Source organism: Helianthus annuus, chromosome 12, assembly GCF_002127325.2.
Source record: "Helianthus annuus cultivar XRQ/B chromosome 12, HanXRQr2.0-SUNRISE, whole genome shotgun sequence".
NCBI lineage: Eukaryota > Viridiplantae > Streptophyta > Magnoliopsida > Asterales > Asteraceae > Helianthus > Helianthus annuus.
In genome coordinates, this window is record NC_035444.2 from 10,305,043 (window position 1) to 10,332,494 (window position 27,452).

At 34.2% G+C, this 27,452-nt stretch overlaps 3 protein-coding genes across 3 annotated transcripts in view; 1 reads left to right on the forward strand and 2 right to left on the reverse strand.

Annotated features, from left to right (window-relative positions):
* Positions 1-3,223, reverse strand: part of LOC110892438 (protein FAR1-RELATED SEQUENCE 5-like) — a 33,641-nt gene extending 30,418 nt beyond the window's left edge. The window contains exon 1 of the mRNA XM_035981173.1: positions 3,010-3,223. Coding sequence (XP_035837066.1) covers positions 3,010-3,223 — 214 coding nt within the window. The remainder of the gene's footprint in view (positions 1-3,009) is intronic.
* Positions 3,224-13,628: 10,405 nt separating this feature from the next.
* Positions 13,629-16,769, forward strand: LOC110892440 (protein FAR1-RELATED SEQUENCE 5-like). Its single transcript, XM_022139604.2, has 5 exons — positions 13,629-13,764; positions 14,043-14,802; positions 14,892-15,150; positions 15,336-15,899; positions 15,987-16,769. The coding sequence occupies exons 1-5, from the start codon at positions 13,629-13,631 to the stop codon at positions 16,767-16,769; spliced, it is 2,502 nt and encodes an 833-aa protein (XP_021995296.2).
* Positions 16,770-18,734: 1,965 nt separating this feature from the next.
* On the reverse strand, positions 18,735-24,201 carry LOC110942558. Its single transcript, XM_022184332.2, has 10 exons — positions 23,928-24,201; positions 23,771-23,842; positions 22,090-23,075; positions 21,312-22,004; positions 20,646-20,952; positions 20,459-20,566; positions 19,915-20,368; positions 19,649-19,832; positions 19,248-19,502; positions 18,735-19,179 (listed from the first exon to the last, which is right to left on the reverse strand). Exons 1-10 carry the CDS (start codon positions 23,947-23,949, stop codon positions 18,751-18,753), a joined length of 3,510 nt encoding a protein of 1,169 aa, XP_022040024.1. The 5' UTR covers positions 23,950-24,201; the 3' UTR covers positions 18,735-18,750.
* Between the last annotated feature and the right edge of the window lie 3,251 nt (positions 24,202-27,452).

Consider the following 27,452-nt stretch of genomic DNA (forward strand, 5'->3'; position numbering starts at 1 on the left):
ATATATGACATTCACTGTAACTTCAATGATAATTAACATTCTAAAGGCAAGTTGACTTGGGATAGGCATAATGTTGTATTCAAGAGTGAACATGACATGCAATAATATAAGATTGAAAATAGAATATATGTGACAGAGACCATTCATAACTCAAAACAAATACAAAACTGTAACTCATGTTTATTCTATTTTCTTTTATACTAGAATTATGTAAATAAGTTTTTCCTTTTCTTTTAGAAATTAAAATGAATTAATTCGAATATTCGTTTTCACAATATCGCATTCACATCTTATTAACTAGCATGCCAAGATCGGATTGATTGAGACTTTGAACCATGAAGGTTTTAGTGGATGCAAAATAAATATCTAGAGATGACAAAATTAACAAATTGGTGACAATTTACTTTAAAATCAAGGAGACTATAGGATTGATATAAACTTTGCATTTAAATTTAATCACATATAGCAATTATATAAAAAAAAAAAAAAAAAAAACCTACAAAAAAATGTTTTGCTAATGTTTTCCTAAATCTGCAATCAAGCTATAACGAGCTTGAACTCGACTCAAAAGTATTGGTGAAGTTTAAACTCCATTTTACAATATGGCGAGACATAGAGAGAAAATTCAATTATTGAACCTATCAATTTGTAAACCTAAAATACATACTTCAACACGTTAACATGCTTTTTTTCAACGGCCAATGAATCTTTCAAATAAGTTATTGACGAAATTCACCATATTAGGATACAGTCATCTCTGAACAGGGGAAAACTCTCACCTAAGGCTGAAGCCCGTGAACACTCGTCCAAAGACACGACAGTGTGATGAGATAAAATCCGTTCAGTTTAAGGATCGAATTAGCGATCGCCGCCTACTCGCCTAGTCTTCCATCGTCACCCGATGCCGCCGAACTTAATGGGGAGAAGCAGGAATTGAACCTGAGTCTCTTGAAAAACTAGGTCACTCCCTTACCATTCCACCAACAACTCATTCGAAACACGTTAACATGTTACTTGACACAGTTAAACTCATTAGGTCATTTAGAGTTGATTGTTTAATATTAAATAATTTGAAAGCTCGAGAATTTGGTTGGACAAATTGAGTTGTTTCTATTTCCTTTTGAAGATTCTCTTTATATGTATTATCTTTCACCTTTTGAATCATTACATTCTTTGGATTAGGTCGGTTCCCAACACCTCACCATTCTTATATCTTTCAGAAATATCCCTCACCATACAAAAAAAAAATATGCATCCTTAACCATACAATTTGCGTAACTTTTCGCTCGCCGTTCAGAAAAAAGAATTATAATCTTTTTTTAAATGGCAACTAGTAATAAGACTCGCGCACGTTGCGGCACGGGTACTTCGCAAATATCGAACAGATTAGTCCAAGCATTATGTGATGTGTTAACCATAAGAAAACACACGTTTTGGCGTATCCGATTGAACATGTATCCTATAGTTGCATTGCGATTGGATCAAAACGTAACGTAAATTGAATTTATATCGTACAATCATAACGTATTATACGCGACCCGTCTAACTCGAATTTATATCGTCAATCCAAAAACTCTCGAGGGGGTCAAAGTGGCATTTACAAAGTTCACAAAAAGTTAAGTGGTTAAAAAATGCATTTCCTAAACTTAAGGGCTAAGGCAGGGTAAAGATAAAAGTTGATAAAGTTTTGGGGTAAGAAGGAAACTATAACAAAGTTGGGGCTGAAAAGGAAACTACTACAAAGTTGGGGTGTTAAAAGCAAACTATTTGTAAAATGAAGTAGTAATTTAGGGACTAAATTTGTCACTTTATGAAACTTTGAAGGTACCAAAGTTAAGGGTTAAAATTGCAACATCGTGAAAGTAATAGGGGAGGGAGGCAAAGTCGGTGAGGAAACCATTTGTAAAATGCAGTAGTTTAGGGACTAATTTTATGAAACTTTGAAAGTACCAAAGTTAAGGGCTAAAATTGTAATATCGTGAAAGTAACGATGGAAGGAGGCAAAGCCGATGGGGTTTTCACCGACTTTGTCTTTTAAGACATACTAGTTATTAGACCCGCGCGCATTGCGGCGCGGATACATCGTAAACATCGAACGGATAACATGACTTAGTGGTATTACAACTTCCCTTTTTTTAACATCAAAGTCTTTGTTAGGTTATTTTTTTAATACAAAAGTTGTTGGTTTTGTTAGTTTCCTTTGTAGTCGGTCCCATTTGTGTTAGCGAAAATGTAGTATGTTGCTAACGCTTCTTTGAACGACAACCATGTCATATTCTTGTTGTGGGCCAAAATTTATCACTACATATATAATTAAGAGAAATTGCTCAATATGTTGCATAAAAAATGATAATTGTATAAGCGACACGATATTTTGTGTACTTGAAAGTTAGATGCATATGGAATTGTTACTAAAGAACAACATAAATGCAAAAACCATTAGCATGTGATACAGTAGATACTGAATCTACAAAGGTTCTAACTAACAAAAAAAAACCCTACGTACTAATGCATCAACAATTAGACAACTTAAATAAAGATGAACACGTATACAAAACATAAAAGTTAAAAAATATTTGTTGTATTTTGTGTAGCAACGAATTTGGGAAAAACCTAGATAAATCCGGTGAAACTTTTAGACAAAACCAACAAAATAGAGTATTCTATTTGCGGTACCTTTACACATGCTCCCCAACCACCTAGTGACCCTCCGTCACAACTGCAATGTTTGAACAGTTAATATTTATCACATTTCAATATAAGAAACTAAGAAAATAGCATGTATTGTACACATAATTTATTTAGTCCGACTCTCTGGTACATTGATTAATTGCCGCTAATGATGCCAATGATACATGTCATGCACACTTAACCATTTGCAAAGATATTTGTTGCATAAACAGTATACACATATATGAACAAAGCCAACTACAAGCATTAGCATAACTACCAGAATGAAATTAATCACATTAATTAATAGGAAAACTAAAAAAAAAACAATGTGAATACCTGCAAAGATTGTGATGAATGTAGATGGAGCTCCCAATTTCAACAGAAAAATCTCTTTAGAACAACCAAAATCGCAACATTTACACCGGAGGCCCAATCCCGGAACCCTAGCTTTACCACCGCCGACACCGGTTTGGTAAGTGAAGAGTGATGACGATTTGTCTATCTCGTCTCTTCTTCGGTGGAGGCGGTGGTTGGAATGAGGGTTTTTCATGAACAAAGATTTTCTTGTAAATGCTTTGGAGGAAAACATCTGACTTCCACCGGACGACCGCTAAGGGTTTTTTATGAACAGAGCTAACCCGACCATCTCTTGTTCTCTGCCTCTGTAGAAACTGATTTGGAGACGAGTTTCATGTGAAGGTGCGACGTGGACCAATAAGACTGAAGCAGGTGGTTTGGTCGGTGGGAAAGGCCTCAATGCTTTCTTCACCGCCATCGCCACCATCTTCCGCCGTTATCGGGTACAAAGCTTCCGTCGTTTCTTTCTCCTTCTCTATCTCTTTCCTCTTCTTGCCACCAAGCTCAACTTTCATCACCCAGCTGGAGCGAGACTCTTTCCCAGCACGTTTCTGCCACACCCCGATATGTGAATTATCGCTGTCGAGACGTAAGCATGTTAGAGACGGTGCTGGGTCCTTGCAGCATTTTCTGAGCTTAGCGGCCAGGGTTGCTGCTGGAGAGTTGTTGTTACCGGCCTCTGGTGTCTTTGTGGTTACCGGAAAATTTGTCTTTGCATTCTGACCGTTCATCAACACCGCGGCTTGATCATAGGCTCTTGCCGCTGCTTCAGCCGTATCAAATGTTCGAAGCCAGATCCGCCGCTTCCTACAACGTCTTGTACATCATTATTAAATAATATGAACACATCACTTTTACACTTACAGATATGTTAATCAAGCATTTCACACTACGTTTGCAATCTATACGTATATAATATATATCATGTTTTAATTATCATATATATCATATAAAGCATAGTTATTAAAGCGAGCGCCCAGACGCCCCTAGGTGCAAATAAAGCCCCGGGCCCAACAAATCGCCCTAAGTGCGCCTCGTGCCTTTAATAACTATGGTTCATGTCATAGTTATTAAAGCGAACGACCAGGCGCGCCTAGGCGCAAATAAAGCCCCGGGCCCAACAAAACGCCCTGAGTGCGCCTCGTGCCTTTAGTAACTATGATATAAAGCATATTTTTATAATAATAACTCCAACTCCGTTCTCCTCCCTTGAAAGTATAGAGACACATACACATTTTTAATCGAATGATCTCAAAATCAAAGAAGAAGCTAACACTGGATTCACTCGCCATCAAACAGACAATCGCACAGATAGAGATAACCAATAGTGTTTCAACGTGAACAAATTAATCGACTGAACCCTAAAAATAATCATAGATCATGATCAATACATCTTTCGAGAGAAATCAAAATCTAATACATAAAAAACAAATACCTGGCCGCCATTGTAGGAAGGCAAAATCGAGCCTCGGCAGACCCAACTGCCTAACATAGAATCACCCATCGAATTGTAGATGGTTTTAGCAACAATAGAGATCTGGTGGTCAGAGAGGAGAAGGAGAACTTAGGGCTTGCGAAGGAGAAGATGGGTTAGAACGAAGTTGTTTTAGATGGTTATGCAGTCGATGTCAGAAGATCGATTTAGGGTTCATGAAGATGAAGAACAGAGTCATTCAATAGATTTGGTAAAGGTGGAATACAATATTTGTAAATGTTTAGGGATGGAGGCAAAGCCGGTGGGAACTGGGAAACCCACCGACTTTGTCCTTTAAGATGTTATAGAATATTATAATAACCAATTAAATTCATCTTGGTTTCTAATTTCAATTTTAAGAATAGAAAATAAAATAATAATCGTAATTAATTATTTGAGTAAACTGCAATTTTACCCCCTGAGGTTAGGGGTCATTGGGATGTCTACCCCCCTAAGGAAATAATTGCAATTTTACCCCCCACTGTTTGGGGTTATGTCGCAACCTTACCCCCCGGAGTCAATTTTGCTTAACAGTCAACATAACAAGGGTTGAGTCAAAGGGTAAATAGGTAATTTTGCCAAACCATTATTATTATTATTATTATTATTATTATTATTATTATTATTATTATTATTATTATTATTATTATTATTATTGTTATCATTATCATTATTATTATTATTATTATATACATAAACCCATCTCCATCCCCATTGCTACCAAACAAACCCCAATCCAATTCAAATAAACCAAGATCCAAATCTGAACTCCGTCACTCAGTTCATGGCGGTCACCGACTTTAAACCCTAGATCCCTTCTTCTTGATGACCTGCAACTGTCACGGGAGAGGACGCCTATTCAGAAACAAGATGAAAACATAACATATTTAGAAAATTCAGAGAAACTAACACCAGCAAGTCGAGGAACTTGAACAGGAAACCATGAACCACGTCCTCCGAACCGGGTCACAGCCTCCTTAACCGAGCCGAAAGGAGGGGATGTATCGATCTCAACTCGAGGGGACGGAAGTGTTCCAGCCATGTTGCAGATGAAGCAATGGTGATGAATGGGGAATTTATTTATTAATTTAGTATGAGTTTGAGAGGAGTTGAAAAAAGAAAGAGAGGTGGTTGTTGAATTATGAAAATGAGAATGATGGAAGAAGATGCAGGTAATAATAATGTTGGGATTGTAAGCTGGTCCCAGCGTTAATGGCGGGTTGAGACTGTGATTTGATTTGAGTCTGTTATATCAGGTATTAATTCATGTTCGGGTCCGTTATATCATTGACATCTTCTCCATGGATTTGTTGGATTTGTTGGTGATTAGTTAGGGTTTTGAATGGAGAAGGAGGTGGTGGTGGTGGTGGTGGTGGTGGTGATGAACTGATGATGATGATGATGATGAACCTGATGATGATGATGAACTTGTTTCGTTGATTTTGTGATTTGTGTTGTGGATCTGGATTTGTTGTTGTTGTTAGGGCACTTAGGGTTTGATGATTTGTGTAAATTTGATGTTGAATGAATTATGGGAGTAATTGTTTGTAGGTGATTTGTGGATCTAGCTTCCAACACCCAGAACTGATGATGATGATGATGATGAATGAACTGATGATGATGATGATGAACATGATTGTTGATTTTTTATATAATTTTAATAAGACAGGGGCAAAAACGACTTTTCACACATTATAACAGTCAAAACAAACGTTGACTGACAGAATTGGGTGTCAGGGGGTAAGGTTGCGACATAACCTCAAACAGTGAGAGGTAAAATTACAATTATTTCCTTAGAGGGGGTAGACATGCCAATGACCCCTAACCTCAGGGGGTAAAATTGCAGTTTACTCTAATTATTTTTAAAACCCTACATCCAATTTTTCCGTGGTTCAGATTAAGATATTCAGATTTGCACAATGAATTTTTTATTCTTGATATTTATAGTTGATTTACAAGGGAATATGCTTAGTATATACATAAACATGTAGCAAAAACACATAGTGGACCATACATAACAAAAGATTATGGCATACATATAAACATGTAATTTGCAAGATATCAAACATTTCTAATTAAAATCTATAGTAAATAACATGGGGGTCCAGATTATTAAGTCAAAATTTCAAATTTTTGTTATTTATTAAGTTATATTTCACTTTTTATTCTAACTTTTAAAATAAATACATATTTAATTTTAATCGTTTGCTCACTCGTCACCATTATAATCCCTGTATTAGATGCACGTGTATTCTTCCTATCTAAATTTTAGATTGATCATTTTACCTCTTATCTAAAAAAAAATATATTACTAACCCCACCTTTTTAAAAATGCTTATTTGCATTTCTTACACTCTTTTTCTCTCCCCCACCTTCTTTATCATCTTCAAGAAGTAAACTATCTATTTTCCCATAACTTTTCTCCATTTTTTATGCAAATCCCTGATTTATGCTATTCAAAAACCTCAACATGTTAAATGACTATGGCTTCAACTCTAAAATGAGACCTTTTATCAAGATCCACTATTGATAACCTACATCTCAAGCTTCAAAATGTATATGTGGTGGTCTGAGCTCTGAAGTGACAACTGAGCAAACAATTGTCATCAAATATGTAATTTCCAAGAAGTTAATAGTTACTATGAAAATTAAAATTTTGACTCACCACCATAGGGCCATCCACTTAATTTACTATAAAGTTGTATAATATGTTGGATTACGGTCATTGTTGAGTGTTGACCTACAAAAGTATTTAGCACATATACACAAAATAAAACATGTGTGCAATATGCGTATATAAAAGTACGGTATGCACTATATATCCAAAAACATTTTTATAATTTGAATATTTGATGTACACATGTGGATGAAGGTCAAAACAACCTAAAACACATTAAATGGACAGTAAAAAGATCTCAAATATCCTTGCAATAAAAACATTTTGAGTAATAACGTTACATTGTGCATCAATAGAAAAACTATACACATGGCATGTAAGTATGCATAAAACAAGACAGAGATGATTGCACATGTGTATAAAACAAAATATAAATCATATATACATGAGTATGAGACATGTGCATGGAACTAAGAGTTATGTGTTTACACAATTGTATAATCCGATTAGAAAAATATTGTAGGCGCAAGTGATCTAACCATTTATTAAAATATTATTTAAAGGCTGAGAAATAAGTTTTTTTTGTTCTTAATGGTTGTAAATTAAACATTGTCACATATATACATACATATATACGATGTTTAAATGAAAACCATTAAATATTTAGAACCATTATACCCTGTGATTACTACAAATAAGGCGTATAATTAAAATCACGAAAATACTTTCACCATAGTTAAGATGCATGGACACTTGCCGTCTCAGCACGCGTTCGCTATGTTTAGTTGCTCACTAGAAAACGCTTTCTATTTTGTGAACACAATTGAAAAATGTTTACAATGCTTAAAGTTTCACGTAATTCTTAGCATACATGCGGTTCTTATTTAAAGGTGACCCTATATGCATTATCAACAAGGGAAATGCATGCCCACTAATCTACAAATGATAGCAATAATAATAAGCTTTGAATTTAACAATCTAAACACAACTGTGAGTGATTCCATAACTGATACAAGAAATGCTTAAGTGACGCTATTCAATATTCATATAACTATATTTTGCATACAATTATAGTAATATTATAAACATATCGTTTCTTTGAAACACCATCATTATTTGATTATCTTGTAAACATGCATTATTTAACCTTTACGTCGATCTCACTATTCATGACTCCAAATCATCCTTCATACGCCATCACCTTTTGACCAATCCACACCCCATAAAACTCAATAATTCCTTTAAAAAACTCTAAATTTAATATTTTATTATTATATTTATACAGTTTAATATTTGATATTTAAATTTAACATTCAGTGTATCAATTTTTTTTAATATGAACTATTATTATTCATTTAGATTCGTGTTATGAATTTACATCGAAACAACTTGTGTTGTCAATTGACTTTCAATTTGTTGGATATTGATGGTAACAAACAGTTTACAGGTATTATTATATTTGTCTTTAATATTAACTAGCAATAAGACTCGCCTGCGTTGCGGCGCGAGAACATCGCAAACATCGACAGGATTAGTTCAAACGTCGTGTGATGCTTTAACCATATGAAAAACACACGTTTTGACGTATCCGATTGAACTCGAAATAACCTATATAAGAATTGCGATTTGATCAAAACGTAAAGTAAATCGAATCAATATGTGATATGCCTCATATATAGAAAAGAAACTACAGTTTGACTCCACATGATTCGAAACAAAATTTATGAAACATACATAAAATACGCACGAATACATATTATATTTGTCCTAACTCATCTTTCAAATCAAAACGTAGACCAACTCAAATTTATAGTACGTAAAAATATGCACCTAAAAATGATTTTTAATATTTGACCTGACTTGTTTCCAGAAAAAGTTTACGTCGAAACGTAGAACAAATCATATGTATACCGACATGTAAATAAAAATATGTACGTAAAAAAAGTTTTTTAAGTAAAGGAAGTATAGGGATAAACTCGAAACAAATGATTAGTAAAAAACTTAATATGTTAAAAACGTTCGTAAAACCATGCTAAGTAGCACCAATGTCACATCATTGCCGGCGATCCGAACATTGTAAAAGTTCGTAAAAATAAAATAAATAAAAAGGAAAAAATAACACTAAACGAAAAGCAAACGTAAAATCGTTAAACCACGCACGCCCGTTGCGGTGCGTTAATGCGAAGAATTAGACCGAAACGTAAATTGTAGAAAAAATAACTAAGTTGAACGGGAAAAATAAACGTGTTGCGACGGACTTGTCAAATAGGAAAAATATAACAAAAAACAGGGAACACCACACGCACGTTGCATCGTGTCTTGCAAAATTTAAAACGAAACGTAAAAAAATAACTTGCGAAAGATGAAAATTATGAGAGGCCAAAGATAAAAATAAAAATATGATAGGGCTAAATTGTAAAAGATGAAAAAAACATTGGGTTATAAATGAAAAATTAATTGTTTTTTTTTTTGAAAAATTCTCAATGCATGAAGTCCAACTTCATAAAACAACATGAACTCGAACTTCATAAAGTAACATTTTATAGAAGAGATATGTGGAAAGCTTTGTACAAATAACTTTACACAAAGTCCAACAACTATTGCAACAACTTGTTACAAATTGATAGTATATAATATAATAAATCTTATTTATTTCTTACATATACAAAAAGGAGTTGAGGGAATAGTGCCAGGCAGCTGCCTGGCACTTCCCTATTGGACCACCCATTTTTAATTTAATTTTATTCCTAACCTAAAATTATGGTTTCGTCCTTTGTTTAAAATTACGTTTTTACCCCTAATTCAAAATAAAAATTATATTTTTGCCCTGGCTCAAAATTTACGCTTTTGCACTCAGTTCAAAAACCCTTTTCTAATTCTACTCCCAGTTTAAATTTACGGTTTCGCCCTCCGTCTAAAATTACTCTTTTGCCCCCTTCAAAATAAAAATATGTTTTTGCCCCTAGCTCGAAATTACGATCTTACCCCCAACTCAAAATTACATTTTTGCTCATAGTTCAAAATAAAATTATGTTTTCCCCCATAGCTCAAAATTATGATTTTGCTCTCACTTTAAAATTATGATTTCGCCCCCAGTTCAAAATATTTTTACGATTTTGCCCTCTGTTCAAAATTATGATTTTGCTCCCATTTCAAAATTTACGATTTCTCCCTTAGTTAAAAATTATGATCTTGCCATCGTTTTAAATTTTTTTTTTTTCAAAACTATATTACTGTTTTATTTTGCTTGGTTGATTCAATGTAACTTTTATTGTGTCAAACAGTTGTCTAACACTCGCTCATTGGTCCCGACAAATTAGTATTTTACCCCCAACTCAAAATTACAGACCTGTTATTGTTTTAATTTTTTTAGCAAAATTATGGTAGTGTTTTCGTTTAATTGGTTGTCTCTATGTATTTTTTTTAGATCGTGTTATAAGTAGTATGTACAAGTAACCTAAATACATGCATACATGTTATGAAACTAAGAAATATTTGATTTAACGCCCTCAACGCGGGCGGACATAGGTGTAATTTTTATTCGTTCATGCATGCCTGGTACATGCTCATTTGTCCTGAAAAAATTCAATTTTGCTCCCAATTTGAAATTATAGTCTTTCCGTCGTTTTAGTTTTTTTTTAGTAAAAGTATGATAGTGTTTTTGTTTTAATTTATTGACTCGATGTAATTTTTTTTCAGATCGTGTTATTAGTAGTATGTACAAGTAACCGAAACACAGACATATATGTTATGAGAGAGAAATATTAGGATTATTGTCCCGCAACGCGAACAGGGCAAAAACTAGTTTACAAACATCTCAGTTTGTTGGAAATTGATGGTAACAAACAGTATACAGTTATTATTATATTTGTTTTTAACATTAATAAAATTCTCAACATATACAAAAGGTAGATAGGGGAATAGTGCCACACAGTTCTCAACATATACAAAAGGTAGATAGGGGAATAGTGCCACACAGCTGTGTGGCACTCCCCTATTCGACCATCAGTTTTATCATTTTATATTCGTTTTAAAATTACGATTTCGTACTTAATTTAAAATAAAATTATGTTTTCGCCCCCACTTCAAAATAAAATTACGTTTTTGTCCCTCGCTCAAAATTATGATTTTGCGCTCGGTTCAAAATTATAATTTTTCCCCATATTACAGCTACAATTTTGGCCCCGGTTCAAAATAAATTTTTGCTTTTGCCCAAACTAAAAATGACGATTTCGCATTTTCTTTCAAAAATTATGATTTCGCCTTAAGTTTAAAATTATGTTTTTGACTGGTTCAAAATAAAAGTATGCTTTTGCCCCCCAATTTAAATTACGATTTTGCCATCATTTCAAAATTTTGATTTTGCCCGAGTTCAAATTAAAAATATAGGTTTGTCCCCAGCTTAAAATTACGATTTATCCTTAGTGCATAGTTATATTACGATTTTGTCTCCGGTTCAAATTTATAGTATTGCCATCACTTTAACTTTTGGCGAATTACGATTTTACCCAAGTCAACAAATACAACTTTACCCTCAGTTCAAATTATATTATTGCTATCGTTTTAGTTTTTTTAGCAAAACTATAAAAGTGTTTTTTTAATTGGTTGACTGGATTTAATTTTTCCCATGTCAAGGAGTTGTCTAACACTCACTCATTAATCCTGACAAACTATAGCTTTGCCCTGTGCTCAGAACTACGGTCTTGTCATCGTTTTAGTTTTTTTTCCTAACAAAACTATAATAGTGTTTTTTTAATTGATTGAGAATTATTCGGCTATCGCCCCGCAACGCGAGCGGGGCATCACCTAGTTTATTTACAAACATTAGACTACATGGGCAAAAAAGGAACAACAAAAAATACTTATTATATTTGATTTTATATTAATCAGCAAAAAAGTCTTGTCTACAGGATTTAACTACAGGGAAAACACGTTGAAAGGGTACTCAGAGGGCGTTAGAAACATATTTAAATTGTTTAATAAAAGTATAGTTTTACATCTATATTTAGCATAATAATATTCATATTTTTAAAATGCAAGTAAAAATTAACCCTTTCTAGTTTCTGGGCTGGTCCAACCCAAACGACCCACTTTTATACAAATCTATATCTATACTATATAATAAAAGAAATCTATTTTGAGACACTTGTCATTCTCTCATTTAATTGATTAAAATTATTAATAATACTAAAAATAATAATATTTAATCTAACTTAATACAAATTCTTATTATTAATAATTAGCTATGTAAAAATTATTATGATAATTAACAACAATATGGTTATATTTTCTTTAAATAGAAAAAAATTACTTATCCTCCGTGTAGGATTAGATAATGAATATTTAAATTTTGATAACAATAACTTATATTAAATAAGTAATTTTAATTTTGACAGATAACTTTTATAATAATATTATATACTAAAAAATATCAACGATCTATTAAAAAAACTATAATACAATTCTAAAGAAACTATAATACAATTCTAAAAGATGTCATTCATTGATAGGAAACTAAGTTCGTTATATTTGATGAAATTTGAGGTATTCTAATCTGTACCAGAAAACATTTTTGGTACACTTTTCATGATATTAGGCTATGTATCTTATAGATATTTATTATTTAGTTTAATCTCTTTTAATTAATTATAGATAATCCTGTTATTAAATATTATTTAGTTTAATCTCTTATAGATAATTATTATTTAGTTTAATTTTAATTTAATCTCTTCTAGAAAAAAAATTGATAATTATTTATTAACGAAACATATTTTTTTAATAAAATATCTAACCATAAATTTTAAAATTCGCTTGATGAAAAGGGAATACACTCAAATATCTTATTTATTTATTATGGGGATTTTAATTATTGTCTATTAGTTTATTTTAAGAAATTTATACATAGTTGGGTTCAATATTTGTTTTGTCATATTATTATTATTAAATTAAATTAAATATATAACTTGATTGTTCGTACTTAGGTCCTTAATTTGTTTGTCATATTATTATAACTAAATATATAACTTGATTGTTATTACTAACCACCTATAATGTTTGTTTTTTTTTTTGAAAAATTAGAGATTAAATTCAAAATTTTGATAAATTACAGGGATCATCCATATACTTTACTCAACATATTATTTTCATAATTTATTACTATCTAACTTTATATATATATATATATATATATATATATATAGAGGAAGTGTAATGTACAAAAGGGGTAATCGTACTTCACGTACGCTAATACCCTGACCGGCTGACCGTCAGATCTGTTTGATCATCTCTCAATTAAGGTTTAATTATTAAGGGCAGATTAGTATTTTTCATTCTTGTCACAGGGGTAATTCAGACATTTACTTAAAAACAAAGAAATTACGCGAGTTCGTTATCTCCAGCATCCCGGTAATTACGATCAGTATCAGTTTCAATTAATTTCCATTTTTCAAATTATAAAATTAGCGGTTATTGGTGGGCGATTAGGGCTTAATCATTTTTTTCATTTTAATGGATCCACAGAGTAGTAATGCTCGAAACACAGAAGATGTCGAATTTGAAGATGCGGAGGTCGATACCGGACTTGAGGATGCAGAGCATTATCGGAATCCGACATCAGGCAACATTACCTTTGACGATCAGACTAGTAAGTTGTAAAGTAAATGGCTGTATTAAATGTGTTGTGTTTTATCTCCATCATTTTCATAGTTATTAGTTTCTTGATTGTGTTTTTAATCACGAGTGTTTGGTTGAATGCGTTATTTCAAGTTTAATTTACTGGGTGGTTTAATTTACATGCGTTATTTTTATAGTGATGCGTTTTTTTTTTTCAATGTTCCTGATTCCGAAGCGTTATTATTTTTACATGCGTCATTATTTTTACAAGCGTTATTTGTATTGATGCGTTATTTTTTTTTAATGTAGCTGAAAGATTGTATATCCCAGAGGTAGCTTCATCATGTGTTCCTGTTATTGGAATGGAGTTCTCTTCCATAGAACAAGCATATGTTTTTTATCAGACATATGCCAAGAAGGCAGGGTTCTCCGCTCGAAAAGGAGGTGAACATCATGTTGGTGGTATTATTAGGTCTAAGTATTTTGTGTGTTCAAAAGAGGGGCATAAACCACAGGCATATGATGATAATTATTCGAAGTTGTCTAAGCCATATAAACGTAGGAACAGACCGACTATTCGAACCGGCTGTAAAGCACAAATTAAGCTTTGTTCGACGGATGGGGTGTTGTTTAAGGTTGATAAGTTTGTTCAATCGCATAATCATCCATTCGTGTGCCCCAAAGACATGCACTTATTACCAGCTTATAGACATCTGTCTGAGACACAAGAAGAGATGATATGGGAGCTTGGTACATTGAATCTTGGGCCAGTGAAAGCCTTTAATATAATGAGAAAAAGATACGGCGGGTTTGAAAATGTAGGCGCAACTAAAGACGATTGCAAGAATTTTAGAGCTAGGATACATAGCTACATCGGACAGTATGATGCAGATATGGTTATCAATAGGCTGACCGATAAAAAGAAGTTTATGGTTGATTATTCATTCTTTCATTCGGTCGATGAAAACAAACGATTAACCGGCCTGTTTTGGGCCGATGGCTTGTGCAAACGTAACTATGCTGAGTTTGGAGATGTCATATCGTTTGATGCTACATTTAAAACCAACAAGTTAGTCATTAGTTCAAGCTTCTTACTGGTATTTTTTTTTATAATCATCTTGTTTTTTTATATTCATTTTTTGTATTCACATTTTGAAGGTATAAAATGGTTTTTGTACCTTTTACTGGTATTGATAATCATTGTCGAAATGTGACACTTGGAGCCGGGTTGTTAGCATCCGAAAGCATTGAATCATACAAGTGGCTTTTACAATCATTTTTGAACTCATTCGGTAAGCAGCCGAATGTGGTTGTCACTGATCAGGATCCTGCGATGAAACAAGCCATCGAAGCAGTGTTCGATAAGAGTAGGCACAGATTATGTATGTGGCACATAATGAAGAAACTTGCTGATAAGGTTAGGTTCAAACAGAGTATGCGTGATTATGTTAGAACTGGCGTAATAGTTGTATTCAGTTCATATCTTTATTTGATCAGACTAAGAATAGTCATAATGCGTTATTTATTTTTCTACATGCGTTATTATGTGCTTTATTCTTTTTTTCATTACACCGTCTAAGTTCCAATTCTTTGGTTTAATAGGTCGGACATCAGCTGTGCAATAACGAAGACTTTAAGAGACGTATGTGTGACATTGTATGGACAGATTCGATTACGCCAGAAATGTTTGAGAGAGAATGGAAGCTGATAATGATTGATTTCGGTCTAACTGAGAATAAGTGGCTTGATGATATGTTTTGCATGAGATCTTCGTGGATCCCAGCGTTCTATCGTCATGAGCCTATGTCTGGGCTTATGCGGACCACTTCTAGATCAGAGAGCGAAAACCATTTTTTCTGTCAAGTTGCGAATTCTCAACTTACCCTTGTTGAGTTCTTTAACCATTTTGACGGTGCAATGGACATTCAAAGATTCAACCATCGGAAGAATGACCATATATCTAGAAATACAGTCCCGGATAACTTTTCTGAATCTACTCTAGAGGATGATGCCATGAAAATTTATACCAGGTCAATTTTTGCTGATCAACAGGCAGAGTTACAAGGAACATTGTCCGAGTGCCTTCCTATAGAGACTAAAATTGAGGACCCTTTTTTGAGGATAAGTATGAAGGATTGGAAAGCTCACGGCGACGGTTTATTAGAGGTAATAATATATACATCAGCTAGTATGCATTTATTGCCAAACCATGTTTCCTTTTTATTTTTTTTTTTATTATTTTTTTTTGTGTAGGTATGTTTCAAGAAGGGCGAGGATGTAATTGCATTATGCACGTGTCGCAGGTTTGAACAATATGGATTGTTGTGCAAGCATATATATTTCGTGTTCAAGATGTTCAAAGTGAAGGAAATTCCCAACAAGTATGTAATGAGAAGATGGACTAAAGATGTGGTACCGAATGATCTTAATAATACATTTGATATTACTGTTGACGGTGATGATGCGCATAAAAAGGCCAAAGAGGTTGCGTATGAGATTATGCAGACTGGAGAGTATATTATTGGTAATCTGATCAAAGATTTCGATCATCTACTTATAGTTAGGGATCGGATGAGAGAGATGAAAGAAATGGTTGATGAACTTCGCATAACCAAGCCCATCGACCCTAAGTTTGATAGATATTCACGGTTAATTGGTTACGAGAAACCAAACACTGACGAGCCTCCTACAGTCCGTGTGCCAACCGGTATTAGAAACAAAGGACGAGGTTCACATAAGCGGATTAAATCAAAAAAAGAGAAAATTATTAGTCTAAAAGGCAAGAGAAGTCGGACATGCAGTGTTTGCAATATCAAAGGTCATGACATTCGAACCTGCGAGGAGTTAAAGGGTAAAGCTACTGCTGCTGCTGATAAGGTTGCCAATAAGGAGGGGAGGAAAAGAAGAGCAATTCAGTTAGAGAAGGCTCCTAATTTAGTTGATGAAGAGGACGAGGAGGTTGAAAGTGGTGACGAAGAGGAGTTTGAGGAGTCCGACGAAGCAGAAGATAGTGATTTTGAATGCGAAGACGAGTAGTGTTTTAACAATACAGACATTCCATATTTAATGATTTTTGTTGTGACTGAACTTTTATGTAATCTATGACATTCACATGGTTTTTTTTTTCACATGATATGGGTGATTATATATCTCAAGAGTAATTGTTTTTTTTTTACCCTTTTTTTTTTGTGATTAACCATAACCATACACAGGACTTTTTTTTGAAATGGAGACTTCAAGTGACCAAACACTGATTTTCATCTACGTAACTAGCGTATTAAAAGGTACAAATTCATGCGTGATAATACGTAACATGCATTTTTTTTCATATCAATATTGCTAAACCAACATTCAAAAAAGTATGAGACATCAAGTGACATAACACTGAGTCTCATCATCACAACTAGCTATGGGTGGATGATTTTACCAAAATATACCCCCACATATAAGTTCAATACACACAAAACTAGACTTTAAAACCACCATTGTTCAAAATACCAACAACACATTAGGTCATCCCGAAAATCAACAAAATAGTTTATTAATCAGCCATACCACTTACTTCGGTGACATTATCTTCCCAACCTCCTTCTCGGACGTCTCCATCTTCTCTTCAACGGTCTCCACTGCATCTTTCAGATATGAGTACACTAAGTTATCTGCCGATGCTTGATCCTTCATCAGTTGTATTGCTTTATCCCTTAACATGGACTTCGGTTCTTCAAGCAGAATTCCCCACACTTCCTGGTTTTTTTTTTTGATGTTCTAACATCCTGCCCTGCACATCGAGAATACTGTTACAGGAGTTAACATTACAAGCAAGTTCCGTTAACCTGCGGGTATTCAAGAGCTCCTTGATTGCTTCGTTTGCGGGATTTGTCGACATTGTTGTTCTTGAAGAGAGTCTGATATATATTTTTTTATAGTATATGCCTAATGGGAGGGGTGAGTGAATATTATATGTGTGTTATTTGGTAATTAATTTTGGTAGTTGAGAGATATTTTTGGTAAGTTAAATTTAATATTTTACATCATTACAAGTCTCTACAAGTCATATCGACTTAATACTAGTCTATATAGTTATAGGGTTTAATTATTTTTATACATCAAGTTGCATACTGATAATGTCTGCACAATTATCACTGCATGCGTTATTTTTGTTAGTTCATGCGGTATAATTTTATAAAAAATAGACATGCGTTATTTTTTTTAGTTAATGCGGTATAATGTGGACTAGCGTGATTTCATGCGTAATTAATTCTGGGGCATGCGTTTTTTTTATAATTCCTGCTGTATAAATTGGTCATGCGTTATTTCTTATATTCAAGCGTTATTTTTTAACAAAACTACAAAAAAAAAAACCAGCTGTCATGGTCAATAATTTTATATTTGTCCTCTTGCTCTGCAATTCCCTTTTATATATCGATGGAAAACCATTCATTTTTTATCCGTTCAATTTTTATTTCAAAACATGGCAGAGTCTTGTAATTCATCGAGTGGTTCGTCTTCCTCATCAGGTATGCGTGCCTATCTAAAAAAGAGAATTGAGGATCAAATAGCTGAAGACAAGTCTTGTAAAGACTTGCTAGAAACTAACATTCATAGGGTCAGAGAGAACATGAAAAGGAGGGAAGAAATACTGAATTTGTTGTCTGGTATGTCAGATTCAAGTGTCAAAGAGGTGGCTATGATGTTTATGGTTGATCTTGGCAAGCGGGATGAGAAACAGTTAAAACAACTCGCGGACGCCATTACCGTCTTGGGATGCTCTTTGGAGTTGAAGATCCAGTTTCTAGAGACTTATTTCTGATGGTTTTTATGTATCGTCAATCATATATGGTTGCGAAATCATATCTATCTAAGTGTTTTTTATATTTTTGTATGAAAGTTGTGTTTTTGAATAATGAAAATGTCCGACTAGTTTATGTTTATAACTAGAAATTATTAGAATTATAAATAGAAATAAAAAATCCAAATGACAAAGATGTTTCGAACAAAAGACAGCAAGATAGTAGTCCTACGACTTTTCATTTTGTTTCCTCTTTTTGAGCTTGAAGAACTGCTCTAATCTGTTACTTATTTTGCTATCTAGATCGTGCAAAGCTTCAGCGGGGATCGAATTCGCCATAAAGTCCGTAGCTTTGTCGTATACCTCCTTCCTTATAAGATTGTAGTCGGACAATACAATCTTACTAAGATACTTGTACCGCAAAAACCGTAGTTGTGAATCTTGCATTTCTTTCTGGTCTTCCGTTTTAAACCCTGCATTCCATGGAGATGTGCCCTTGTATGTCTCCATATGCCTCATAGTGAAGACACCACAGTCACTACCGTTTTGAAGAGTTCTCCACTCCATTTCCTTTCGAATTATTTTTGCTTTTTCCAACTTTGTTATCCACTCTTTTTGTCCAAGTTTGCCTTTTAGGTATAGCACTAGGACTCTCCGCTATAAGCACGATAAAAAATCATATTATTACCTATTCATCATAAGGATAAAAAGCTATTTATAATTACCAGCTTTTCGGGGCGTCCACGGTAGCGTTTGGTAAACGATTCGGCATACCGAGAGTTATCGATTAACTCGATATCTCCATTTTTCATGTTAAAGCATAGGCACCAGTAATGATCAGAAAGTAGTACTGGAATGAAGATGAGATCAACTTTGTCAACTTTCTTCACCTGATACTTACACAATATATCGTCTACGCCTGGTCCGAATACTTTCAATCGATCACTATCTGTGATTTTTGGCTCAAACATTTCGTCTTGCTGCAAGATTTTTCGCGATTTTTTTCATAAAAAATCAAACCATGCGTGATTAACATATTTAGTGATTTTTTTCAAAAAAAATGCAACCATGCGTGATTAACATATTAATTTTCCAACCTTTGCGTGATTAATGTTGGAAAACTTACCAATATTGTAGTTGGTAAGAACAGCCTGTAGGGTGATGATTTTCTGTCCCTTTTTTTCTCTTCAAAGTTTAAAACATCTACAAATGTGTCCATTCCACCATATGATATGTATTGCGATGGGTGGAAGGTTTCAAATATGATTTTAAGCGCTTCGACTCCACTGTCAGACTTGTATATCAATGTCCTGTTGTTTTTTAATACCAACAAAGAAAAGTTAAAAAAAAAGATGAAAATTTTTAACTAATTTTTAGGATTCAAAATCTTACCCAATATCTCCCATCGGAGCTAAGAGATAACAGATGATGTTTTGGTCACGTACCAAAAGTGGCTCATATAGGTTGGTTACCCTGTTGCAGTAAGGCGATCTATATGCGTCACCTAGTTCTGCCAGCCGCTTTTCCCTCTTTTCCCTGATCATCTTGATACGCGTTGTTACTAGCTGTGTATGCCTCTCGTCATCCGTTTTATTTGTGTTCGCTGACACAGGAGTTTTTTGATTACCCGCACTTGATGTTTGCAGGATTGGAGCCAATTTTAAAAGTGTCTCAACAGACTGCATTTCTGCTTCGGTCACTTCAGCAGGTTCATCAGCTGATGTTGTCGGAGGCTTATCTTTATCATAGCCGTCGGTTATTGTATTCTGTTTATGTGCTTGTTGTTGACTGCACTCTGCCAAATTTACAGGTTGGTCCATGTTGTTCACCACATCTGCTTGCGCCACTGTTTTCATGTTTCATTTGGATTAATTTGTTTTGTAATCACAAGCTAAAAAAATGCACCTTTGTTTAGTAATGAACATATTTTTGTTACCTTCTGTAGTCTGCCTGTATACGCCTGGTTCGATGGTTTGTAAGGCAGCCAGGCACGAGTCCGAAATACCACCATCATCAAATGGGGTATCATGAACATCATTACATCCTATAAAATCCCATACGTTTTGTTTTTATTAATCATAATTTCACGTAAATATTAACAAACAAGAGAAGTTATTATATACCTTTATCTTTCACCGTGTTTTGATGTTCCAATTTTGCATCTCCATCGCCCTCTAACTCTTGATTTGTTTCGCCACATTGTCCGACTTTGTTTTGAACCACCTCATCACCAGCATAGCTTACTTCAGCAGGTATCGAAACTGTATCCGTAGAAACGGAATTTTTAACCGCATCATTCCATCTTTTACACCTTTCCATAATTTCAACATCCCAGAAAAACTTCTCCTTTACACCCTTAACGAGAGCATTCATATCCGAAACAAGAGAAATGTATTTCTTTATATTATTGTCCATTGTTTTCAACAACACCTGCGGAATTGGACACTCAAAAAGATCAAGCGTGATTAACAGTTATAGCGTGATTACAAGTCTAAGAAGCCAAGTTGCAAAAAGTTCAAGCGTGATTAACAGTTCTAGCGTGATTACCAGTTTAAGAAGCCAAGTTTCATTTTTTTACAAGACCATTCGTGATTATCAAGTTCTAGCGTGATTAACAGTTATAGCGTGATTCCCAGTTTAAGAAGCCAAGTTTCATTTTTCTACAATACCATGCGTGATTATCAAGTTTTATATCATGCGTTATTAATTTGTTACCCAGTATGCGTTATTACATCTACAGTAGCGTGATTACAAGTCTAAGAAGCCAAGTTGCAAAAAATCAAGTTTACCTTTTTATTTTTTTTCGAGGCTTCCCACGCAGCATGATCATAGATCACCCCGGTTAGTTGAACTGGAGTGCTGCAGTAGTCAATCTCTTTTTGCGTTTGTGTCCCTATGTCCATTTCATCTAAATTCATGTCTGAAATATGTTCATTCGGATTCCACCCGTCAAACCAATCCGTATTTGATGGTATGTCTCCTTCGTCAATCGGATCCTCCCCATCCAGGTTTCCAGTCAGGTTTCTTCTGTTGTAGACATGTGTCGTATCCACTGGTGGTATCATGTACTCATCCGTATCTTCCATATCATCTAATGTATTGAATTCGGTGAGGTTTTCTTGTACCGCAGCTGCCTCGTGTATCGGGATGTTGTCAGCGAAAAGGTCAGTGTACACCGTCGATGTGTTTTCTTTTACGATTTCGAATGGTGGGATTTCGAATGGTGCGGTTGTAGCCTCTTGATTTTGATGATCATTGCCATTTATGCGCGAGGCAGTAACATGTGGTTGATCCTGGCGATTATCATTTGCTCCTTCGTCTTCTTCCACTTCATCACAATCTTCAACACCTAGCGGCCCGTTGTTGTATAAATATTCTTCCACGTCGTCGATCATACCAGAGGTTACATAATGTATGACAGGCATTTTGACAGGTTCATCGAAAATTTTGTGTCTTTGGTTGAAATAATGGCTGTATAGAAGCTGCATATTGTTTTTTGAAAAAAAACAAATTATTAATATTAATATCGTATTTAGCATAACCGTTAAAGTTGTGTACATAACATACCGTTAGGAATGCAACCGGGCCATTGTATTGTGAGTCTAACTTTTTCCAACCTTGTCTTGTTCGTTTCAGCGATTCTAAAACGAAGGAGCACCAGTCCAGATTTGGAATGTCTTCCTCTTTGTCAATTGCAAGTAGAAAACTTTGTTTAACAGTTGTTGACTTTGTTATCTCTACAAACAAAGTGTTCCAGTAGGCTAGGAAATTTAGCTTGAATAATCGTCCGCCAGTGGTTTGCTCTGACATAGTTCTTGCAAGCAAAGTATGAGTAATTTTGTTTCTGTCTGGCCACTGGTTTTTGAACTCATCTATGGTTGTTTCTGCGCCTTGAGTAGCCGTATTTTTCTCCACTATTGCTCCTTTCCTAGGCTTATTTTTTTCTCGTACAATAACATTACCCTTTGGAATACCAAACACGTCATGTACTGAATCTCGGGTGATTTTTATCTTGTGATTTCCTATGTTTAGTGTGCTGTATTGCTCGTCATAGTTTCGTACGAGCCAATACCCTAAACGTGTGCTTATATGATAAAGCTTTATATTAAGGACATCACCAAATCCAATGCTTTTCACATCCGCCACCTGCGCTTCAGTAAAGTGCTTAACTGTATCCAAAAAACCTGAAGGACTGCACCGTAGGCTTATTGCATCATGATGATAATGATAGAACGGTCTTGGTTCTGACCTAAAAGGTTCTGAATCGGTAACCTTCCGTTTCCCCTCGATAGGATCCATCTGCTTTTCGTTTTTCGATTGTTTCTTTTTTACTGGTTCAAAGTCTTCACCATCTTGGTTAGTTGTAGTACTTGGCCTTTTTCTTGTGTTTTCACCTCTTTTGACTATCAAATTTCTAATAGGTTCTTCAAAGTCATCATCATCATCTTCTAGACTATAGTTTGTATGCTTTTTATTAACCTTTGATTTATGAGGTTGCTTTGTCATAATCGCCTGAATCGGGGGTTCAAAATCATCATCATCATCAGCAACCCCTACATCATATTCCAATACAAAGTTTTTAAAAGATGGGATGAATCATGCTAATGCTGCTTGCTATCTCAAAATCTACAACTACACAATTTTTTAAGCTAGAACCGGTATGTCATATCAATATGTAATAGCTATCATACTAATGCCGCTTGTTACCTCTAAATCACCAATTTTACAATTACCGCAGAAACCCAAAGATTATAAGTTTCATATCCCAAAAAATTACGCTTGTTCTTATCAAATAACGCTAATCTTGAGCCTGATAATCCCGCTTCTACATATTAATGAATCAACAAAAAATTACGCTTGTTGTTATCAAATAACGCTAGTTAATCAACCCTAATTTTGGCTTGAAAAACATCAACCAACATCAAAACTGTAGTTATGCCGCTACTGTGCACCGGCAAGGCAACCTAATTCTATATTTCCATATCAATCATGCTAATTTTGTTTGATAGCTAAAATGATTCAATTTCACAATTAGATCAGACGCCCAATATCAAGTGGTAAAATTCCCAATTTCACAATGTAACCTAATTCCGCTAGTTCATTAAAGAGAATCATGATCTAATGTTGATCCTGATAATCCCGCTTCGACATATCAATGAATCAACAAACAATTACGCTTGTTCTTATCAAATAACGCTAGTGGATAAACCCTAATTTTGGCTTTAAACAACAACAATCAACATCAAACCTGTAGTTATGCCGCTAATGTGCACCGGCTTCACCGGATCATTTCTTTTCTTGCTCCTTCTTTCTCTTTTAGCTGCTTCAAGGTATAATGTAACCGCCGATTAGTTCAAGTATAAGGTTGGGACTGTCTAACAAAATAAACGGGATTGAATCGATACCTCTTAATGCCGTATTCGTCATTCTCAAGTGAAATCGATGTTCGTTACTATTTCACCGTTGTTAGTCTTCTTTCACCGACGGTCGGAATCGTCTTTTCTCCGTCGCTCCGAGTCGTTTGAAAGTCACCGAATTTTTTGATGAACAAATATGGTTATTGATTAGATACTGAGATTTAGCCGGGTTTTTAGGTATAGGAATTGACCATTTTAACCTTTGATTCAAATAATTACGTTTTAGCCAGACCCTTAAACATTTATTTAATCCCGCTTTTAATCGTCTGATCCAACGGTCAGGATTATAACGTATGTTATGTACGATTAGTCATTATGTAGGTTAACCGCCCTCTATATATATATATATATAGAAAAAGTATATCGTACATTACGGCTTAACGTACTTCACGTACAACAACATGCGTGATTTGTTATATAACATGCGTGATTTAGTGTTTTCAATATGCGTGATTATTGTGTTTCAACATGCGTGATTTTGGATTTTTGAGTTATAAAGTGCGTGATTTTAAAATGAACGTGCGTAATTACCTGTCGTATGTGATGTACGTTAAGCCGTAATGTACGTTAACCTTCCTCTATATATATATATATATATATATATATATATATATATATATATATATATATATATATATATATATATATATATATATATATATATATATATAGGGGATCGCTAAAATGAAAACCACCTCTAGTTGTAAAAACCATGAGAACCACTTTATGGCCCTTAGATCAACTAAATGGATGGATGTGATTAAAAGTAGTTAATATTAATATTAAAAGTTTTTTGTCTTATTATGTCTTTAATATTATAATACAAAAGGGTATTTAAGTAAAATAACTCTATTTTGTCTTTTTATATATATTAATTTTAAATTACCTTTTTTGTCCTATTCATTAATTACTTTTATTTTTTAAACATAATTTCTTTATTAAAAACATTTTTAAATTCAGATTTTTTTAAAAAATTTTTATACTTTTTACAATTTAAGTTTTATGTCAAACTTTTTACGTTTTTTTGACACGCCGTTTTTAACGCCGTTTTTTAACGCGCCGTTTTTTTACGCGCCGTTTTTCAAGCGTAACGCGCCGTTTTAACGTTGTTTTTTAACGCAGTTTTTTAACGCGCCGTTTTTAACGCCGTTTTGTTACGCGCCGTTTTTTACGCGCCGTTTTTTTAAGGCGTCGTTTTTCTCAATCGGCGTTTTTTTAACACGCCGTTTCTAACGCGCCGTTTTTAACGCGCCGTTTTTTAATGCGCTGTTTTTAACGCGCCGTTTTTTAACGCCGTTTTTAACGCGCCGTTCTCAATCGGCGTTCTTAACGCGCCGTTTTTAACGCGCCGTTTTTTAACGCGCCGTTTTTTTAACGCGCCGTTTTTTTTAACGCGCCAAATTTTTTACACGCTTTTTACACGCCGTTTTAACGCGCCGTTTTTCCGAAGTTTTTTAAGGCGCCGTTTTTTTGAAGTTTTTTAACGCGCCGTTTTTCCGAAGTTTTTTAACGCGCCGTTTTTTTACGCGTTTTTACGCGCCGTTTTTTCAAGCGTCGTTTTTTTTAAAACGCGCCGTTTCTCCACGTTTTTTAATGCGTCGTTTTTTTACGCGCCGTTTTTTTCACTTTTTTTAACGCGCCCCTTGTTGTACACTTTTTACGTTTTGCGTTAAAAATTTAAATTTTTTACGTTTTACGTAAAAGTTTTTACGTTTTACGTAAAACTTTTTACGTTTTACGTAAAACTTTTTACGTTTTACGAAAAACTTTTTACATTTTACGTTAAAAATTTAAACTTTTTACGTTTTACGTAAAGGTTTTTACGTTTTACGTTAAAATTTCCACGTTTTACGTTAATTTTTTACGTTTTACGTTTTACGTAAAACTTTTTACGTTTTACGAAAAAGTTTACGTAAAACTTACGAAAAAAAATTACGAATAACTTACGAAAAAGTTTACGTAAAACTTACGAAAAACTTTTTACGTTTTACGTTTTACGTAAAACTTACGAAAAAATTTACGTAACACTTTTTACGCTTCACGTTTTTACGTTTTACGATAAAAAGTTTACGGTTTACGTTAACAAGTTTACGGTTTAATTTTTTTTTACAAAAACGTTTTTACGCAAAACCGAACGCAACAGAAAATCGCCGTTTTTTTTACGTTATTTTTTTTTACGTTTTAACGCGCCGTTTTTTTACGTTTTACGTAAAACTTTTTTCGTTTTATGAATAACGTAAAACTTTTTACGTGTTGCGTAAATCTTTTAACGTTATACGAAAAACCTTTTACGTTTTACGTAAAACCTTTCACGTTTTACGTAAAACCTTTCACGTTTTACGTAAAACCTTTCATGTTTTACGCGCCGGTTTTTTACGTTAACGGTTTTGGTTCGTGGTGGAGAGTGGTTCTCACGGTGGGGTGTTTGGTTCGTGGGATGGGGGACCGGTGGGGTTGGGGTTGCAATATAAAGGGCCTTTGGGTGACCCGGGTGGCGGTTATAGAAGATGGGGGGGACCAATTTGAATTTTAAATTTCAAAATTTTAAACACCCGCGTGGCGTGGCGGGGTGAGCAAATGATAGTCCGCCAGCTAGCTTGGCCAAACCGCCCACGCCCGGCTTGAAAGCCAAGCCCCAAGGGGCCACGCCACAACCCAAGCCCACCCGGGGTGGTGACTTGGGCGTTTTACCCCAACCCACGCCAAAACTCCTGCCCCATACCCCACGGCTTAATATGAGTACTCCGCTTGTTAAGTATTGAATATGTACGTTTTCTTTTCTTAGTATTTCGTTTTTTTAGCAAGGTTCATGCTTTTTGCTTTTGGTATTACTGTGTGGTAGCTAGGGTTAATTACACTACCAATTCTTTTTCAGTTCACCAAAGGGTTTCTCTAATAATCTTGCTTTCATCATAATTTCAGTTTCCAATTTTCAGTATGTATTTGTTTTTATTGTTTTGTAGTAACAAAATCTTTGAAGAGAGAGGAGAGAGGTATTTAAAGTGAATTTAATGAAGAGAGAGGAGAGAGGTATTTAAAGTAAATTTAATGAAGAGAGAGGAAAGATTTGACATTTGGGGCAAATGACTAAAATACCCTTTAGGTTGTCATAATCTGATTGGTTGGGAGTGGTTCTCATGGTTCTTACAACTGGGGGTGGTTTTCATTTTAGCGCTCCCCTATATATATATATATATATATATATCAAACAAAATGTTGCAATACGTCGCTAAAATCAAGCTAAAAATCTAACAATTATGTAAATATTTTTTGGATTCAAATTATTTTCGGTAATGTACAAATTATAATTGTAACTTTTTATTTCTCATTAAATATAATGTAAACACAAATACAATAATAAGTATTATATAATATAAGATATTTATTTTTGCATCATTTTCAACGATTACATGTTTCTTTGATGAATTTTATAATAGTAACATACATCATCTTTATATTAACTTATTTATGTCAATTTGGTATATAAACGTCTCTATCTTTGGTTTGCATTTA

Bases quoted from the DNA above. Each gene is read 5' to 3' on its own strand.
- LOC110892440 (XM_022139604.2), top strand. From the start codon at position 13,629: ATGGATCCACAGAGTAGTAATGCTCGAAACACAGAAGATGTCGAATTT. The intron at 15,151-15,335 runs GTTAGGTTCAAA...TTGGTTTAATAG, and splicing joins TGAAGAAACTTGCTGATAAG to GTCGGACATCAGCTGTGCAA. The intron at 15,900-15,986 runs GTAATAATATAT...TTTTTTGTGTAG, and splicing joins ACGGCGACGGTTTATTAGAG to GTATGTTTCAAGAAGGGCGA.
- LOC110942558 (XM_022184332.2), bottom strand. From the start codon at position 23,949: ATGACGAATACGGCATTAAGAG. The intron at 19,503-19,648 runs GTAAGTTTTCCA...AAAATCTTGCAG, and splicing joins TCTTACCAACTACAATATTG to CAAGACGAAATGTTTGAGCC. The intron at 19,180-19,247 runs GTAATTATAAAT...TCGTGCTTATAG, and splicing joins GTGGACGCCCCGAAAAGCTG to CGGAGAGTCCTAGTGCTATA.